The sequence below is a fragment of the Apus apus genome, chromosome 9 (genome assembly GCF_020740795.1).
Source record: "Apus apus isolate bApuApu2 chromosome 9, bApuApu2.pri.cur, whole genome shotgun sequence".
Classification (NCBI taxonomy): Eukaryota; Metazoa; Chordata; class Aves; order Apodiformes; family Apodidae; genus Apus; species Apus apus.
Window position 1 is genome coordinate 19,825,824 of NC_067290.1, and position 18,781 is coordinate 19,844,604.

Below are 18,781 nucleotides of genomic sequence, written 5' to 3' on the forward strand. Positions count from 1 at the left end.
GGTCTGGGCTCATCCTGGCCTTCATCCCCCAGAGCCACCTTGCTCCCGCTCTCTACTCTGCCCCCTCCTTTTCTTACCTATTTCTCTTTTTGATGGAATTCTGTTAAGCTTAATTGTTCACATTTTGGTGGTGATTCCAAGTCTTAAATATTCAACCTCATGTGTATCGGGCTGGCTCCCCTGCTGTGCTTGGCCCTCACAGGAGCCACGTGCAGGCCTGTGGGGCTGCAGGCACATGTTGAAACAGCATTTTATTTAAACAGTTACTTCAAGTTTAGTTTCAGATAATTTGAAGTGGAAGAAAATCGGATGCTTCCAGTGGCAGCAACATTTTTCTTCTAAAGGTTTAGTTTATTTAAAAGTTTGACTTTTTTATTTGAGGTTTACATTTTGAGCTGTCCTGACAGGAGTTTTTTTAAACTGAAAATACAGTTTTTGATGTAATTTGCATAATTTATTGCCCTGCCTGTCTGCAGATTGCCATACCTCATCCTGCCCACTGCATAACAGCTTCTTAATTATGTCTTGTTGTCTGGATGTCATTTCCTGAGGGACTTGAGAATGCCCAGATTTCTTTCTAGTGTAGGTTGTAAGTAGCTTGGGAATTTTAGATCTTTCCTTTGTGTGGTAGAGTCATTTCTCTATGGGAACTATTTGTGAAATCTTCCACTAATTATAATCTAATTATAAAATAGTAGGAGCAGATGTGGCTTTAGAGAAATACTTAGGTTAAAGGTATTCACAGGCTGGCTACAGCAACCCACCCAGCAGATGAGCTGTTGGAATAACAGCAAGAGACAGACACTCCATGGTGAAAATGGAGGTGGGTGTTTTCCCTAACAACACAGCCATGAGCTTCAGTGGGAAACTCCCCAGGTTGTTCTCCAGGGTTTTATCTTGAATTTTGTGTTCTGATGGAGATTCAGACTCTTTAATAAACACATATGTTTGGTACTTACTAATATTTGTGAATCTTGACAGCCCGCTTTCTGTCAAGATTTTTTTTGTTTGTTTTTGTTGAGTTCTGCCAAGAGGTGGAGGGAGGAATGACAAAAAAGGATTGTACATTAGGAAAGAGAAAAGTTAGAGTAAGGGAGTAAGTCCTGGTGCTCCAGTCCTCTGATCACTTTTGCCTCCCTCCTCTAGACTTGCTCAAAGAGCTCTATGCCCTTCTTACGATGGGGACCTGCATATCATCTTACTGCTGCTCTGCTTCTCCTGGGAAGTTTCTTATTTATGGCCATTAGTATCAAAACATCTGTCAAAGCCCCATAAATCAACTATCTCAGCAGGCTGAACTGTCCAAAGGGGTATAAGCTGTTGGGCACTAGGCTGGGGGACTGCACGGCAACCTTCATGACCTTAGGTCTGCACAATTACCTATGGCTTGTGTTACAAGAACCATGATTGATCCTCAAGTGACTTATAATTTATCAAAGATTAGATATGATTTGTCCTGTATCTGATTAACCTTCTCTGTAAGATGGCCATTAGTTTTGCAATGACAATAGATTATTCCTTACTTGAAATGACAAATATCAGCTAGTTGCAGTCAATAGCTCACAAAAGGTGATCCCTTGAATTCACTGGGTTGCCTGTGAAGTGTGTCACAAATGGTTCAATCGTTTGTAAAATACACCAATTCCATTTAAGGCACCTCTGAAGCGAAGTGGCTTTTCTTTTAGTTTGAAATGCAAAAAGACAGAGAAGGGGTCTTCAGGGTTTGTGGTGTTATCAGGCCCTGCTACATGCTGCTGTAATGAGCAAGCCCACATTTCTCTGAGTGACAGATTTGACTCCCATTTCCAGACCCCATTAAGGATGATTTTCTTTGTCACAATTGTATGGAAAGAGCTTGATTTGATAAGATTGCCTTGCACTAGGTAAAATGGAGGTTAAAATGAAGTATTGTGCCTTCTTGTTATTTAAGTAACACTCTGTACTCTCAGCAGAGTGGATATATTTTCATATATTTTGTCTTTAAATTTGCTATAATGGCACATCCCTCTGCAGTATCCTTTGATGTAATTCCATTCTTAATGTGTTTTCAGATGGAAATTAACCTTCGTTTATTATTCAGCTACCCAAAGAATACATTTTGAGTCTGCAGAAGTGCAGTCCCTTGATTGACTGCCTGGTTCCTGACTGAGAGGTGGGAGGTGTGAATTCCTGGGAGGGAGATGCTTACATCAAGTTTAGACAGTTTTCAATCTGTGGGAAGCTCTTTTTCAATGCCAGTTTAAGAAATATGGTAATAACTTGTACCTCAACTGCAGTTAAACTCCAAGTGAAGCTGAGAAGGAAACTGCTGTTGTTGAAAGGGAATCTTCAGGAGCTGGAAGTTCAGGTTACCCAGGAGTGCAGTTGCGAGGAACAACATCCACAGTCTCCTCTGGAAGCCCCCGTGCCCATGCTAGCAGGACACAGGGGCTGCCCAAGAGGAAGGGGCTCAGGCCACAGCCTGAGGCACCTGTTTAAAAGTACTTGGGTGTCCCCCCACCCCTGTGGTTCTGATATAGCAAGATTTAAGCCAAGAAAACTGCAAAATAAGGATCCTCTTTCAGGAAAGCAATTTTAGCATGTCCTAAATGCCCAGCTCAACTGAACATATTGCTGAATCAGAGTTTCTGCTCTTCCAGAAAAGGTCAAAAACTCCACCCCTCCTTTCTTTAATCCCCATTAAATCCGTGGCCGTGTCTCACTGCCTTCATTGCCAAAGATCAGTGCTGCCTGATTACATGGAAAGATCTAGACCACTAACCACGTATATGTCTGAAATCAGAAAAGTTACTTAGACCCAGGCCTAAATTAACTTTTCTAAGCAGATTGGGTCCCTTTTGCAACTAATAAGATTATATTATGCTGAGCTACCCTAGTACTCACCAGCCTGTAAGTGCTGCAAAATGTTCTGGTAAGAAATGTGCCATATAAATCAGCTACTTGTCTTGTGAGAGCACGTGTGTAATAGCTGATTATATGGACAGAAGAGTAATGTTGGCATAAGAGCCATGTGCCTGTTCCTGAGAGCACATATGTGACTCATCACAGCTCACGTCTGTCATACTGGGATATTGTATATCATAAAATCATTTGGGTTGGAAAAGATCTTTAAGATTATCAACCCAGCACTGCCAAGGCCACCACTAAACCTCATCCTTGAAATAATTGGCATTTCTCACTTTCCTTTTAGCCTCAATTTTGGCTATGCTCTGTAAAGTACTCAACCTATTAAGAAAGCTGGAGTTTGCTGTGCTAATTCATACTGTGTGTTTAGTTATTTACTGGGTTTTCATCTCTTTAGTTCAGGGTCATCTTCTCTTCAGCATTTCTTACAGTGTCTGATGGTGCCCAGAGCACTAAGAGCTCCTAGACACTCAGCCAGTCATCAGCTCTCAGACGCTTTTGACTTTATGGTCTTGGATAATTATTTCATTCATAAATAGCAGAGAAGGAAATGTTAGAGCACATCTGAGTATTTAAGCATTGGACTTTGAATCTTCAGTTGCTCACAGATAACAGAGGATTCTACTGCCAAGATTGATTTTTGTTGTCTCCAGACATGATTTGCCTTGAAATCAATACAATAATGTAAAATGTCATTGCAAATAGAGGACATTGTTGTGCACTGCCTTTATTAACTCCCTCTGATGAAAAACAAAATGAAAACAGTAAATATGTTGGTATTTCAGAATGAGAAAAGGTGAGTCACAAGTACTCAAGTTACAGTTTGTCTACAAGAAAAACCTATTTTAACATCTTGTACATTAAATTGTTTATGCAGATAAGGAAAAAATGTAGCTGGATCTTTAACACAGTGATGTTAATGGCTGTTTAAGAGAATTAGGTAACTAGATGGTTAATCAAACTTGAAACTACTGCTTATCTGCCCAGATCCACATAAGGAGTATCAGCAATGGGAAGGGAAATCTGGCACGAGGAAGAGCAGCACTGTGTCCAATTCCTGCCCTTTGTGCTTGGCCTCGCTTGCCTTTGCCTGAGCTGCTTGTTTGAAGCATCTGGTAATTGAACATAAACTCTTGCACTTGAGCATTCATGCTTGAACCTGAAATTACCTTGTCAGCCACACTGGCTGTCATTAAGCAGCCAACAGATGCCCTGGCACGCTCCTAGCACAGCACATGGTGCAGAGTCAGAGCTGTGGCTGCTGAGATGGGGTTGGTCTGCTTGGTCCCTTCTTGTCCAGCCCATTACAAATGTCCTCTCCACCCTGTAGCAGCCCTTTCACCTCTGAGCTGCTCACTGCTGTTTAACTCAGACATGTCCTCTGAGTATCATAGCTGGGATGTTAATCTTTCATATGTACTTGAAGAAAATGTACAGATCTCTCCACAAAACCAAACTCCGCTTCCTTTTTTTTTTTTTTTTTTTTTCCATTTAAAAAGCCAGACCATGTTTCTTCTGTCCATAAGCAACTGTTGCAGTTTCACTAGCTGATTTGTGTCGATGTGCAATACTTTCCCCACCAAAGTCATGAATATTTACAACAGACTTTTCCTGCTTAGGCAAAAGAGTAAAGAGGGGAGGGATATAACCCTGCAGACCTTCAGGGGAAAATCTTTTACAAAATTTCCATCAGCTTTTATTAATGAAACCTAGCAGCATGGAAGTGCAAACAAATCTTGAATACAGTGAAGTGGGCAAGGCTGGAAGAAGAAAGGAAAGAATAAGCCTAGCAAGATATTGGAAAATTTCCCTTAGAAGTAGAATGATCTGAAGGCACTGTTAAATTTGGGGGGAAGGGTCTGATTTTTCAGTTTTTTACCCTGGATAAATATGTCAAAATCTGAGTATTTCCTTCTCTCTCTCCTCCTTTATGCCAGGGTGGATGTTTAAATAAGCATGTAGGGATTAGGTGCACAGGTTTCAGAAAGCAGCACTGGAAATGCTGACATGATCTCCTTTTTTTCTTAATCTGTCTGAGGTGCTCAATTCACTGACTTGAGGCCAACAACAGAAGCTGCATCTCCCAAGAATGTTACAGTTCAGTCTTTTATTATAGTGTAATACTCTCTATTCCTCCAGCAGCCAGGGCTGGCAAAGCACATCTCATTGTTTACTGAGCACTTTGATATCCTTCAATGAAAGGCACTGCAGTTATTAGCATTGTGGAATCCCTTCCCCGCCGAGCAGAGCCTCCAGAGGTGAGCCAGATTGGAAAGGAGCATGCTTGGAAATAGGACACTAAGTGGACATCTAGAATGGACAGATCTGCCTGTCTCTAGGTGGAAAAAAACCCTTTGGTCAGTTGAGATCTTGCTGATGGGCACAGTATATGTGACATGGCTTCTGGCTTTGTCCTGGTCCTCTTGTATCATTCAAAAAGTATTTGCATGTTCTGGGCTGATCTGGTTTTTTTGGTTTTTTGTTAATGCGTTATCCCTGAATGTCAGTCTCTGGTTCATTCTGTGTCACTTATGTCGTGCCACTGTAGATTGTTTTCCAGGGTGTCACGTCCTCCAGATCAATATGACACAGCACAGGGCAGGGTGAGCCGCAGCATGCACGGGCAGTGCTGCAAAGCTGCTTCCCCTGAACAACCAGTCCCCCCAGATGGGCACCCAGTCCAGAGGAAACTGGGGTGGGGTGGCTTCTTTCCCGCTTGGATAACTGTTACCCTCAGGCTATAGCGGCTGGTTTGCAGGGAAGGCTGAGAGGGATCTTCCTTGCTTCCCTGAGCCTCCAGTGACACCTACAGCCAGTCCCTGCCAGAGGACACAGCCTTGAGCCCGGCCTTGGCCTTGGGCAACAAGGGACTCCTCTTTCTCTGTAGCAAAGCCCAGCCCAGGCCAATGCACGTGCTCTACCTACAGGATACCTCTGGAGTATGTTTGCATGTACAGCGGAGTTATTTTTTTTCTCGGTTTCATATTTAAGACTAAAAACCAGATTATTTTCCCTCTTGATGGCAGAGAGCTTTTCATCCCTCAGCCTGTTCCCCCTGGCGCATGCTCTTCACTTACTTCTCCTCTGAAAACATCTCAGCAATGCCAGATAAACTTTCTCAGAAGTGACTTGGAACAATTTTCCTTGCTTTTTGTCTGTTCTTTCTGCAGGAGACCTGGGCAATGCCCAGAGCTGGGCAGTGCTGGGTGCTGCTTTCCCGCTGCAGAGGGCTCATAAACCCGCAGGCAGCTCCAGGGATGATGCTACTAATAGGAATTCTTAGCCCTTTTCTGCAGCTGAATCTTGCAACCTTATTTTTAAAACTCTCTCAAAATGCACCAGAGCGCTCCAAAGGTGAATATCATCTCAAAGTATTATCTCAAAATCACAGTTTTTTTCTTTTATTAACTATCCTTGTCAGTAGTGCAAGCCACCTAAGCAAAATTTGCTGCACCTGGAGGGACAGGACAGTAACAACATTCAGATCAGCTCTGCCATAATATCTGCCTCCCCAGGCAGGACTCCTGGGGACTGCTTCCCTTGCCTTGCAGGTGGTCAATGAATAAATGAGTAGCTAGCTCAGAAAACAACAATCAGTGCTTTCTTTGTTATTAGTTTTGACTTGGCTGCTAACCAACACAATTCTGGTAGCATTAAAGCACTCACCATAATTTCAAAAGTCCCTGATGTTACAGGTTTTGAGAATGCAAATCTAATCCTTCTGATCAGCACTTGGCTGCGTCTCGCCGAGCGGCGCTGGCACTCGGCTGCCCTCAGGTGCCCTCTGAGCATTTGCCATTTGCTGCTCTGCCGGGGCTGCTAAAGGGTGGGAGGGGGTGGGCTGTTTTTTCAGCTCTCCCAGTCCTTGAGAAGAGGTGGGTCAGCATTCCTGAGGATGGTTTGTTCAGTGCATTGCAGGGGCTCCTGGTTGTGCCGAGCATGGCTGGGGTCAGAGCCCTCCCCACATCCCTTGTCCCCACGCAGGACCAGCCGTTCCCTGGTGTGCTCAGCTGTTAGATGGCAATGAGGCTTGGCACAACTGGCTTGAGACCTGGGGGCCTGGTTTTGGAGGCACCAGGCACTTCCAGTTCCTGTGATGTCCACAGGAGCTGTGCTGAGCCGCTCTGGAAAGCAGGTCTTTAGCAAACAGCCGTGCTTAATTCTTATATGCTTATAAAAGGTGTGTGTTGTGGCAGGCAGAATGAGATTAATGGTGTGGACTTCTCACCTCTTGCAGCAAGTGCTGTGGAGGCAAGGGTTAGTTACAGCAAAACCTGGGTGCTGACACTTGTTAAGGACCAGGGCTTACAGAGATCTCTGAGGCTTTGTGGCAGGCACTCACCTCACCTCTGAGTCCTGTCCTCCATGAATATTTCATACAGGCTTTGAGCAGGGCAGAGGATGAACTTCTAATTCTGAAAGACATTTCAGTAAAGTGATTCTGTGCCTGACCCCCACTGCAGGGGTGGGTGTTTCTGCAGCATGCTGAGTTTGGGATGCTCCGTATCTTCCTGAGTTTCAGCAGTCCCAAGTGACTGTAAAATCCTGATACACCAGTTGTAACCAAAACCAATGACATAAGACTGGGCAAGAATTAAACATTATTTTAGGAACTTGCACTTACATTGCTTTTCTCCTGAGAAACGTAAAATGTTTCACTTTTATTAATATTTAGCCTTCATAACATCTATTGTGGTTCTGCTAAGAGTTACTCTATTTTATTAGAAGTTAAACCAAAATATAGATGAATTAAATTCATTCAAGGTAATATAGCCAAGTCCCTGAGGACTTGATCTGAAGCCTATTCAAGTCAGCAATGAAATCTTTTTCACCACCTTTGGTACACTTTTGGTAAGGCCTTTGAAAACCCAGGAACAGCTTCACATCCCCTGAATTTCAGTGAGTAGTTCTGCCTGGTACATAACTTTGTTGCTATGTCCTAATTATTTTAGCAGAGAATTAAGCAGTCAGCCTATGGGCTCTGAAAGAAGTAGTGAAGATGTTGGTTTCAAGTACCAGAGAATGAATGATGTTTGTAGTATTTTAGCACGACAGCTGTGCAGAACAGACCTTTGGAATAAGCAAAAATATCTATCTGTATATGATTTCCAGACTTTTGGTCTCATTGTTAAGCAGTATTTTTTCTCCTTTTCATTTCTTCTGAGTCCCTGAAGAAAAAAATTACAGCATTTTTGTCAAGAGAAATGAAAGACAAATGTTAACTTCAGAGGCAGAGGGAATTCACGGGCACAGATGAGGAGCTGAAGTTTGCATCATGTGTCATGGCTCATCTTTCTGTGCCACCATTTTGCACAACTAAAGTGAAAAATAGACAATTAAATCAGCAGTAAAGGATCCATGTGAACTCCAGCTGTGAATAAGGGATTAGTCCTGAAGCCCAAGGTGGGGCTGGTAGGTGCTGCTGCCCATATTTAACAGACAGAACTTGCTACATCCCAGATATCTGCAGGTTTGGAGGGCTTTCATCTGAGGATGTCCTGTTTAGGACAGCGCCCCTTTCTCACCTTTCTTCTGCTTCATCTCCCCAAAATATTTGCTCAGTTCTAGCTCACGAGCTCAGTGACATCTTGTGTAAGGCCACAGAGGTCTTAAAACGTGAATCATTCTGTCCTTCTAACCGACCCGAGTCAGCTGCACGTCAGGCAGAGGACTTAGAAACCCAGGGCCACGTCTCACCCCAAAACCTCTGTCTAACATTAATACAGGACTTGGCTCATTGGGCCAGAGTTTTGGTTTCCGTGGTGTGAAAAGTTTGTTTGGTGTCACTCATCATTGATACTTATTCTTTGTGTGGGACCTCCTTAGAGGATAAAAAGTACCTGGATTTAAAATTAAAAACTATCTGTCAAACAGAGGAGGTGGCCAGTATTCTCAACACTTTGGTTTTGATAAGAGTGACATATGACAAGAATGTTAGTTTGATTTTTGCCTTCCCAGGTCAAGCAGATATCACATTTTTAATGTACTCCTTTTTATTCCAGTTTTGGAGATTTTATATTGACGGGGTTTTCTTAAGGCAGCATTTAATTTAGGAACAATAAAATAGGTTTTTGGATAACATGGTGAGCAATGTGTGACTGTGGAACAAATCTTGGAAGTAAGAAGATTCAAATAAAATAATCTCTGATCTCCAAGCTTTTTCAGATATTTTAATGAGCCTGAACTCTTTTCCAGCCTTTTCATTTCTGCTTGTTCTTCAGGTTGGTGGCTAGAAGGCAATTCTGGAGGATTCATTAATGGTGTTTCAGTCAAACAAAAAAAAGAAAGGTTTTGGGAGGATAAAATCAAAGGTATTGGGGGTAAAATCACAGATATGATAGTTCACTTGGTGCATTAAGGATCTTCCTAAGTGATCACTGCAAACTCTGCAAGCTCTGGTGGCACTCCTGAGGGTGTGGTTGACTGCTTAAGATCTTGTTCAGCTTCCCATCTCTCTCCACATCTCAGGAGGACAGGATTTATGCTTCCCCCCCTTTTTCTTTTCTTTGTTGTTTGTAGATCCAACCCGGGTTATGGTGTCCCCATTCAGCATGGATGTCACTGTTGGAGAGAGCATTGTCTTGCCTTGTCAGGTATCTCACGATCACTCATTAGATATCATGTTCACCTGGACATTCAATGGACACCTGATAGACTTTGAAAAAGATGGGGATCACTTTGAAAGAGTTGGAGGGGTAAGTATTAATACCAAAGCAACCTCCTTGCAGTAATAAAAGTAAGTAATATAGAAAAAGCTTACTAATAGAAGGAATTAATTTGACTAAGTTAATAGTAGGAGATGTTATCTTGCATCTTGTAAACAAGAAGATAAACCTTGCCAATATAGTACTTGGTTATAGGTGGTGTAGAATTACTGTAGTTGCTCAAAAACATGACTGAAATCTGCTCACATGAACAGGGTGTTCACATTGCAGTGGGCTCCATGTCAGAAGACCAGACACTATAATGTGTTTTCTCATTGCAAAAAACTACCTTCTCATTTACCCACAGAAGTCTATAGTAGCTTTTCTCTGGGTCTAACAGTAAAATAAATGTAAATAAAGCAATTGTAGAACTTTGTGTTTGTACAGAGATTTGGGAAATTAGAGGTTAGCCTCAAATTTGTTCAGGCAGTGTTTGTTGGCATGTTGAGATGTCTGTGTCCTTCTCTTGTGACCACATGCTCAGTGTAAGTATTCTTCCTCTACACAAAAGCACTTGTGTAGTGTTACAAGCATCCCAGCCATGGGAGATGACAGTTCTTTTCAGCATTACCTGTGCACATCTCCTGGCCTTGCTTGCCTTTCCAAGCATAACATTTTCCTTTGCAGTTCAGATTTCATCTAATTTACCCTCTTGTGTATTAGGCAGGAGCTGGGGAGTTTAATTTCTAACTTGGTTGCAGTTTGAAAATGTTTTCTTAGCCTTCCTGATGAATTTTTTTCCACTTCTTTTGGGTGAAGGTAGCAAGAGAAAGAAGGAAGGAAGGAAATGCAACAAATTTTCAGCAGAGGTAGAAATCTTGAAAGGGATTTGCATGTTGCTCTAAGGGAGGTTTTACAGAGCCATGTGGCTCCACTGAGTTTCAGTCCATGCTTACATTTGTCAGGAGTGGAATTTAATGCTGAAATGAAAAGGACATACAATTATAAGGCTTGCTGTTACCCTAAAAAAAAATCATTAGAAGATTGATGCCTGGGGCGCACATCAGCAGAGCTGGCGCTTCCCTGCCACTGTGCCTGATTGGCCTGCAAAGCTAAAATTACAAACTTTATTAATATTCTTCAGTGAGAAAGCCACAAGCACAAGGTTACCCTGAGATTTTTGAATGTCTTGAATGCTTTGTGGCTGGAGAAAAGCGTAGAGAGAATTTTCAGCTTCCCATACATACAGAAACATAATTAGTTCTATTCAACAGTTAATCAGACATGCACTTGGCATTTGGAAAACAAATCACCAGTGCTAGGTGATGCAAGATTTCCTCAGAGTGCTGTTCTCATGGTCTTTAGCACAAAAGCACCAGGCAATCAAAATGCTGGCCGCAGTACAAAGCCATGAAGCTGTTGCAGATGTCTCCTAATTTGGGCTGGTTTTCACTTAGGAAATAGATGCAGACACAACTTGGGCATCTGAACACAGAGAGGCCGTAAATTGGGCATCTGGAGAGAGAAATGGGAGCAAACCTGCCCTCCATAAGCTTTGTCACTTTGTTTTAATGGGGAAACTGCTGGTGGGACCCACGCCAGGCTGCCCCGCCCCTTGCAGGAGCCAGAACTTCAGTAACACTCCCTCTCTTATCTTCAAGGCAGCCTCACATAATTTTAATAGGCCACGGCTTGCATTACTAATGTTTTCATCAGCCAGTGTAAAGTAAATCCATTAGTCACAGTGTCCTTCATGTGATAATGATGTTTAGCGCTCATTAAAAAGTAATTGTAACCACTTTTCCCTACTTTATCAGCAGGATTCAGCTGGTGATTTGATGATCAGAAGCATCCAGCTGAAGCATGCTGGGAAGTACGTCTGCATGGTGCAAACAAGTGTGGACAAGCTATCAGCTGCTGCAGACCTGATTGTAAGAGGTATTTGAATTTTGTTGTTGTAAAATGGTAATTTATTTATTTATTTCCTATATTTTGCTGCTGGTTAAGACAATTCTTGGGCTCAGAGACATTCATGGGGATCCCAGCATCTTGTATTTAATCTAAGAAATGAGCTCAAAGTTCATGCTCAGGTTCACAGTACATTTTCAAACAGTGCATGTAAAGCTTCTTTCAGATACACATATTTGTACAACAGACACAGCACAGATAAACACACTAGTACATGTTTGTGTCCTGAATGCAAAACTTGCACCAACTGAGCTCGTTTATTTGATGAGCTATGGAGCAGAAACAGGATCCAGCTTATTCACTGCATTTCTGCCCAGCAATATTGGTCCTCATCTAAAATAAACATGATTTAGTAACTTCACTGGTATTTCAAGATCCATTCATTACCATACACAAGTGATCTGTGTGGCTTTCACAGAGAGCAATTAGTTAACCTGAGCCTGGATCCTTACAATAAATGTAATCAGTATTTTCCTGCTCCTTACCTTGAGGAAAGCAAACTTTGGTCCTGCTCTGTGCCTGCTCCCCTCAGTTCTCATGGGCCCCAGCAAAATCAGTTTGCACATTCTTGATGGAATGTGAGTTCTCAGTGAAAGGATGAGAAGATGAAAAAGAAGAAATTCCCTCTTTATCAGAGCTGTGCCAGAGTGAAACGTGACATTAGCCATGAACTTTCATTCAGAAATGTGCCCTTGTCTCTAGCCAGGCATTTAGCATGAACATCTCTGGAGATATTCAAAACCTGCCTGGATACAGTCCTGTGTAAAGTGCTGTAGGTGATCCTACTTCAGTGGGAGAGTTGGACTGGATGATCTCTAGAAGTCCCTTCCAACTCTAACAACTCTGTGATTTCTGCTCTCCTCCTCACATGGTTCCACAGGAGGGTGAAAGCTGCCATCCTCAGCCTCATGCTGCACCAAGAGCTGGCCCCAGAGGCAGCCAAGGTGCTCCTCACCCCCCAGGAGGCCACCCCCCATGCCACTGATGCTCAGGTTTCACTGCAGCATGATTTCAGATGGATTTTTTGGTTGTTTTGCACAAACATTTCAAAACAACCTGCTGACGGGCGCCTTGGTTAGGTAACTTCCTTAGTGCTGGCTCTGTAAACAAGCAGGAGGAACACTAAATTCTCACAAGAAAATGACCCTTGATGATGGTAAAAATATTGATCTTGTTGCTCCCTAAAAGCATCAACAGTGAATTCCCTGTCCAGGCCAGTGGTCCCAGGGCTGGGGTAGGAGCTGGGCTGTGCTGTCTCACTGGCTGCATAAAAATTGGGAAGTATCCCTGAGCTGTGAGCCTGGAGGGGTAGGTGAGCAGCTGGTGCATAAACAGACCTTCAGAATAATGTTTAGAATTTTTTTAAACATTGGAGTTATGCCAACAAATAAGATATTAGATACTAGAATAAAAATCAATTATCTATGTCAGGGAATATCAAACGAGCACACAGCAGTGACCCCTGGCCCCGGCACAAACAGACCAGCCCACTCATTCAGGGTGGGATTTTTTCCTGACATCAGAACAGGAGAAGCATGTGTCTGTCAGCAGCCCAAAGGCCTCTGGTAAAATCAGATCAATTTTCCCTTCTTGCTGTATTGTAGCCTGCACACTGCAAAGAAGTATGCTCTGAAATGTCAGGACTAACCGTGGTTATTCCAAGGCATGAAGTGAGGATGGTTCATTTCAGCCTCTGCCAAGCAGCAGGAGTAATTTGTGACAGTTCCAATGAAATCTCATTTCTCTGGTGTGACTTGTAGTGGAGATCAAGGGAGGCTCTGTGAGGCTGTGCTGTGTGGCTGCCCCCCCCAGCAAGATGCTCTAAAGTTTTAATTTCTGGGAAATTAGATCTGGCTAGACCTGCTGAAACTTTCATTTTAAAGACAGGATATTGGAAGGTTTCAGGGTATTTTAGATATTTGAACATGTCCAGCTCTCTGGACATAGGAGAATTATTTTAGTCCAGAGAGTGAATTGCAAGAGGAGAGTTTGCTTGAGATGGTGTTTCTGGGGAGAAACTTCACCTCCTGTATCACCAGTGACAACAAGGGCCATGTGATACAAGAGAGATGTCCCCTCCCTGACCAGTGTGTCCTGCAGTGCTTTACTGGTTAGAAGGAGCTCAGCAGTGAAACAGAAAATGCTGGTTCACACTCAGACACGATGCTGATTCCAGGCTGGTCCTTTGCTCTTCGTCAGCCTCTGGGTCCATCAAGCTGCAGCCAAAAATGGTGCTTGTCCATTGGCCAGTCCTAAAGCAGCAGACATGGGATGGCTGGGGCTGCACTTAACTCCTCCACAGGGACTCAATTACCTCTGTCCTACGGAAGGGAAGAGCAGAACGCTCCTTCCTCCAGTCACCACGAAGCTCCAAGCAGCCCTCTCCTGTAATCTCCCAACAGGTCCCCCAGGCCCACCAGAAGCTGTGACAATAGATGAAATCACCGACACCACCGCTCAGCTGTCCTGGAGGCCAGGAGCAGACAACCACAGCCCCATCACCATGTATGTTGTGCAAGCAAGGACCCCCTTCTCAGTGGGATGGCAAGCTGTGAGCACAGGTAGGTCCATTGCCAGGTCCCCAGAGAGCTTCACTGGTGGAAAACACATCCTTTGGGACTCTTCACAGGTCAAGAGGAGCAGCTCTGCACCTCCAAGTGAAAAGTAATTTCACTGGCTGCAGAATGGGCTTACTAACTAGTTCCAAGTTTGGCAACCCAAAGATTTAGGGGCCAGTCATTGCTATTAGTCATCCATCTTTCTCATGAATGTTTAAGGGCAAACAGAATGAATTCCTATCTTTTGTTGCCTCTCTGGAGATATACAACAGTAATTGTGGTCTATAAAGACATCCCTCAGGGACAGACCATGTCATCTGGCCTATCTTTAAGTAGAATTATTTTCCTGATAGAAGGAAAAATCCCATGATGTAATTGCTCATTCCGTCAGGTTAATTTTCTTCCAGTAGCCAGTAAATAGAGGGAGAACAGTGTGTTTTAAAAGAGAAAAATAAAATCCCTTTAAACCTATTGTCTTGACACATTGTTTTGAAAACTAGCAGTTTAGGAGAAAGTCTTTAATAGTAGGAATTTCTGTGGTGAAAATCACAATGGTTTAGTGCCACCTCTTCTACTTCGTTGCAGTCAACAACATGTTAGAAAAATCAGAAAATGTTTATTAGTCAATTTGTGTTTACAATAATCCCTCACTTTTAAGGGTATCAGATATGACCTTTTCTCAGCAGCCTTTAATACTTCCAGTGGTTTTTGTTGCACTTCTGACCTGTGGCTGTCTCCTTAGTTCCAGAGATCATCGATGGCAGGACCTTCACAGCCACAGTGGTGGGTTTGAACCCTTGGGTCGAGTATGAATTTCGAGTAGTGGCTGCTAACCTGATTGGCATTGGAGAACCCAGCAGACCTTCAGAGAAGAGAAGAACTGAAGAAGCTCGTAAGTAGTGGTGGGCAACTGAGTTAAGTCTTATTGGGTAAGTGCTCCTCAGTATTAAGGGATATGTTGCAGTGGAGGAAGCTGAGGAGCACTTTCCACACCCATTGCTCTCCTCCATTGTGGAACTTCCCATGGGCTCTTCTGCTCACTCCCCAACTCCTCTCTTGGATGTATAGCAAGACTTCATCCCTTTTTTAAAAAACAAACAAACAAAAACATTTGGGCAGGTTTTTTTTGGAAAATACTGCCTGGTACCCATTGAGGAAAGAGGTAAACTCTGAGAGCAGTCCCTCTCACTTTCAAGATCAATGGGATGGAAACTGGAGCACAGACTACAGCACCTTCAGAGCAGGAGTTCGAGCTTCACAGCTGGAGATCTGGCAGCCCCTTGGTGCCGGGGGCTTCTGTGGTTCTCTGAGTAACTTGGACCTGGTCCCTGTGGGCCATCAGCCTTGGAGAAACCACCCTGGGCTGCCATATGTGTTGGATCTTTTCATGGGCTTACTGGAGGTTTTTTTTCTCCCAAACACACCACCTGGAACTACACTGTGTCTTCAGACTGCTTCAGGCACAGTGTAAGGGTGATCTTCAGTAGTTAACAGTGATCTTCAGTAGTGCCTGTTCACGGGTATCTGCACAAGCCACAACCCTTGGGAGCTTTAAGGCTCCTTGATGTTGTCCCCATCTTTTGATGTGGCAAAAAGGGGTCATGCAAGGCACAGGCTCAGCCTGGTGGCTGCAGGGATGAGTGCCTCAGTGATGGGAAACCCCTGGTAGGTGGCCCCTCTGTTTTGTTTTAGCCCATAATGGAACAGAATATGAAATACAAAAATAAGTAAAAGCCTTTTTTATGGGAGATAAATGTTTAAACTAAACAATTAGTGACTGACTACACAAGATAATTGACATTCTTTTAATATACTAATATTGACGTACTTTAATGGGTTGTTTGCTGTGGCAAATTAGTCATTTCCTAACAGTGTTTCTGGTACCCAGCAGGGGATGGCCAGCAGAGTCCTGTTGCTGTGTAGGTCTGTTCCATTTCAATGCACTTTTCTGGTTTCAAAGTCACTACATGTGTCTTCTGCATCTTTCTTTGCAGTCCCTGAGGTGACCCCAGCCAACGTCAGTGGTGGCGGCGGGAGCAAGTCTGAGCTGGTCATTACCTGGGAGGTAAGTGGAGTCCAAGCTGAGAGGAAAATTATTATGGTCCTGATCTAGATGTGCCCTTTCACCCCAGACCCTAGTGAAGCTTCTGTAGATTTCAAGCTGTTTGCAGGGTAAAAGCCCAGACTGTGTGATCAAATAGCCTGGCCATTACAATGGAGTTCCAGCCCTTCCCCATCCCAGGCCCCGTGCCAGGCAGCCGGTGGGGAGGGGCTGTGCAGGGGTCATGGGGAGGGGGCTGAGCATCACTGCTTCCACTCCAGCTCAGCTCCCCTGACTCCAGGCACATCCATACACATCCAGCAAAACGTGGATGGGCAGGAACCACCCAAGGGGTAAAACAGAGTTTGTGAGGCCAGGCTTGGCACATCCTGACCTGGCTGAGAATTGTAGCTGATTCCCAAGCTCCAGCCCATGTCCCTGTGCTGGGATATGTGGCAGCAAGTAGTTAAGAGTTTGCACAAAACATTGCCTGCTGGCTTGGGATGCTGCTAATGAAAGCCAGCAAGAGGAGATACAGAGATGAAAAATGTTTAATATTCCTTGAGGCAGTCGGGGTTAGAACTCTAGTCATTTGTCTGCTCATATTTTCATGTTATGATGCAATGCAGCTGGCATATTTTGCCTAATAATGAACTTCACTAGACAAGCTAACACTTCTACTTAGCACTATTTCTGACCAAGTTGGCAGAATGAATTGCCAGAGATATTTTTAAGGTTATTAAAAACTATAAATGGATTTTTGTCCTTAGCTCCATGTGCTGAATTTCCTTCTCTGTTGGATTAATTAGCTATGCTGTGTCGCCTAAAGATTCTGCAATATGTTTCAAAAACACACATGGCAAGAACATCAGCCATTGATTTGAGTTGTAATTTGCATAAAACATGACTTGTATTTTGGTAGAAAAGTCACTTTTCTCTTTTAAATGTCCAGAGCCCTTTTCTTTATGGTCTGGTGTATTTTTTGAGCCTTACAATACAGAGTAAGAAGCAGTCCCCAGAAGTAACCCCTGCACCTACTGAAACAATGTGGACATCTGTGGGAGAATGGCCCATAATTAGATTTAGATTAGACGTTAGGAAGAAATTCTTGGCTGTAAAGGATGGTGAGACACTGGAACAGGTTGCCCAGAGAAGCTGTGGCTGCCCCATCCCTTGAAGTGTTGAAGGGCAGGTTGGATGGAGTTTGGAGCAACCTGGACTGGTGGGAGGTGTCCCTGCCCATGCAGGGGTTGGAACTGGATGAGCTTTAAGGTCCCTTCCAGCCCAAACCAGGCTGTGCTTTTATTTTAATACATTGAAGCTTTGAGTTCTGATGCAGCTTTTAAGGGCCTACAAGCCTGAGAGTAGGAAGTGTCAGTGTGTCCAGAAGTGACCTGGAGGTGACAGGTGGTTTCTTCCAGCTGTTACCTAGCACTTGCCTGCCCTTCTCCATCACATTTGTGACAAGCTGCTCCCTGCCATCACACTCCATAACAGGTCACATCCTATGAGATGTGGATAGTTGGCTGACCTGCTCTGGGTCCGTTGTGTAGCAACAGGCCAGCAAGGGACCACCAGCCTTGTGCTGACCAGGACATTGCCAGGTCCTGTTCTTCAGGACTTCCCATATGATTCTAAAGACATGAGAGCAGCTGCACATGTATTGGGAAAGCAGGGACTGACTCCTTAGTTCAACCCCACCAAACCTCAGCCTCTTAGTTGCTGCAGTGTCTGAATTTGCATCGTTACTGGGGGCTCACTGTCTGGTCAGTAAAGGAAGGTGGGTGCCTCAGCAGATGAATGAAATCTCAGGAAGTGTCTTCTGGAGATGCTGCTTTCCCCCCTGACCACAGGGAGCTTGGGTTGCAGGAAGGCTCTAGCACAGACGAGATGGATTCAGGCTGGATGCAGTGGCAGGATTCCAGCTGCCCCTGGTCTCTGCCGAGTACAGTAACTTTAGAAGGACGAGGACCAGCACGTGGGCATGAAGACAGCCACGTGCCATTGCTGAAGGTGCTGTTTCTCCCACCATCTGCCTGCCCACAGACAGTGCCCGAGGAGCTGCAGAACGGAGGTGGCTTCGGGTACGTGGTGGCGTTCCGGCCCTTCGGCACCGTCAGCTGGATGCAGACTGTGGTGGCCTCCCCGGACGCCGCCAGATACGTCTTCCGCAACGAGAGCTTGCCGCCCTTCTCCCCCTACGAGGTGAAAGTGGGGGTGTACAACAACAAGGGGGAAGGGTCCTTCAGCCCCGTGGCCGTCGTCTACTCAGCAGAGGAAGGTAGAGCCAGGAACCTACCCCCCCACCTCTCCCTGCTCCCCACTGCTGGACACAGGGGAGGCTGACCGGGTCTGAAAGGGTTTAGTATCCACCTTGACATACCCTTTGATACCCAGTCCTTGCTCTGATTTATAATAAATGGCAAGCCATGATTAGTTCTTTTGATAGTCATTAAAATAACATTAATCATAATGAAATCTTTTGATATTAATGGAAAAGTAATATGTAATCTGGAAAGAATTCCACTGAGATACAGTATGAATTAATGTCCACTGATTAGAAAATGTTCCCTCTTGTCCTAATTACAGTAGGTGGAATCCTGGGTTGGGTTTAGTAATGACATTATTTCTTGTGCAGAGGAGCAGTGCTGGCTGGCACAGGCTGA

At 44.2% G+C, this 18,781-nt stretch overlaps 1 protein-coding gene across 6 annotated transcripts in view; it reads left to right on the top strand.

The window, feature by feature from the left end:
- The window catches only part of LOC127388327 (contactin-4), a 287,077-nt gene that overhangs the window by 262,911 nt on the left and 5,385 nt on the right, over positions 1–18,781 (top strand). For 4 of the 6 annotated variants that reach the window (XM_051627708.1, XM_051627707.1, XM_051627709.1 and 1 more), the window contains 6 exons: positions 9,424–9,599; positions 11,366–11,486; positions 13,919–14,077; positions 14,817–14,966; positions 16,069–16,139; positions 18,162–18,396. In XM_051627708.1, coding sequence (XP_051483668.1) covers positions 9,424–9,599; positions 11,366–11,486; positions 13,919–14,077; positions 14,817–14,966; positions 16,069–16,139; positions 18,162–18,396 — 912 coding nt within the window. The remainder of the gene's footprint in view (positions 1–9,423; positions 9,600–11,365; positions 11,487–13,918; positions 14,078–14,816; positions 14,967–16,068; positions 16,140–18,161; positions 18,397–18,781) is intronic. The other 2 variants (XM_051627712.1, XM_051627713.1) reach the window with 2 other exon arrangements.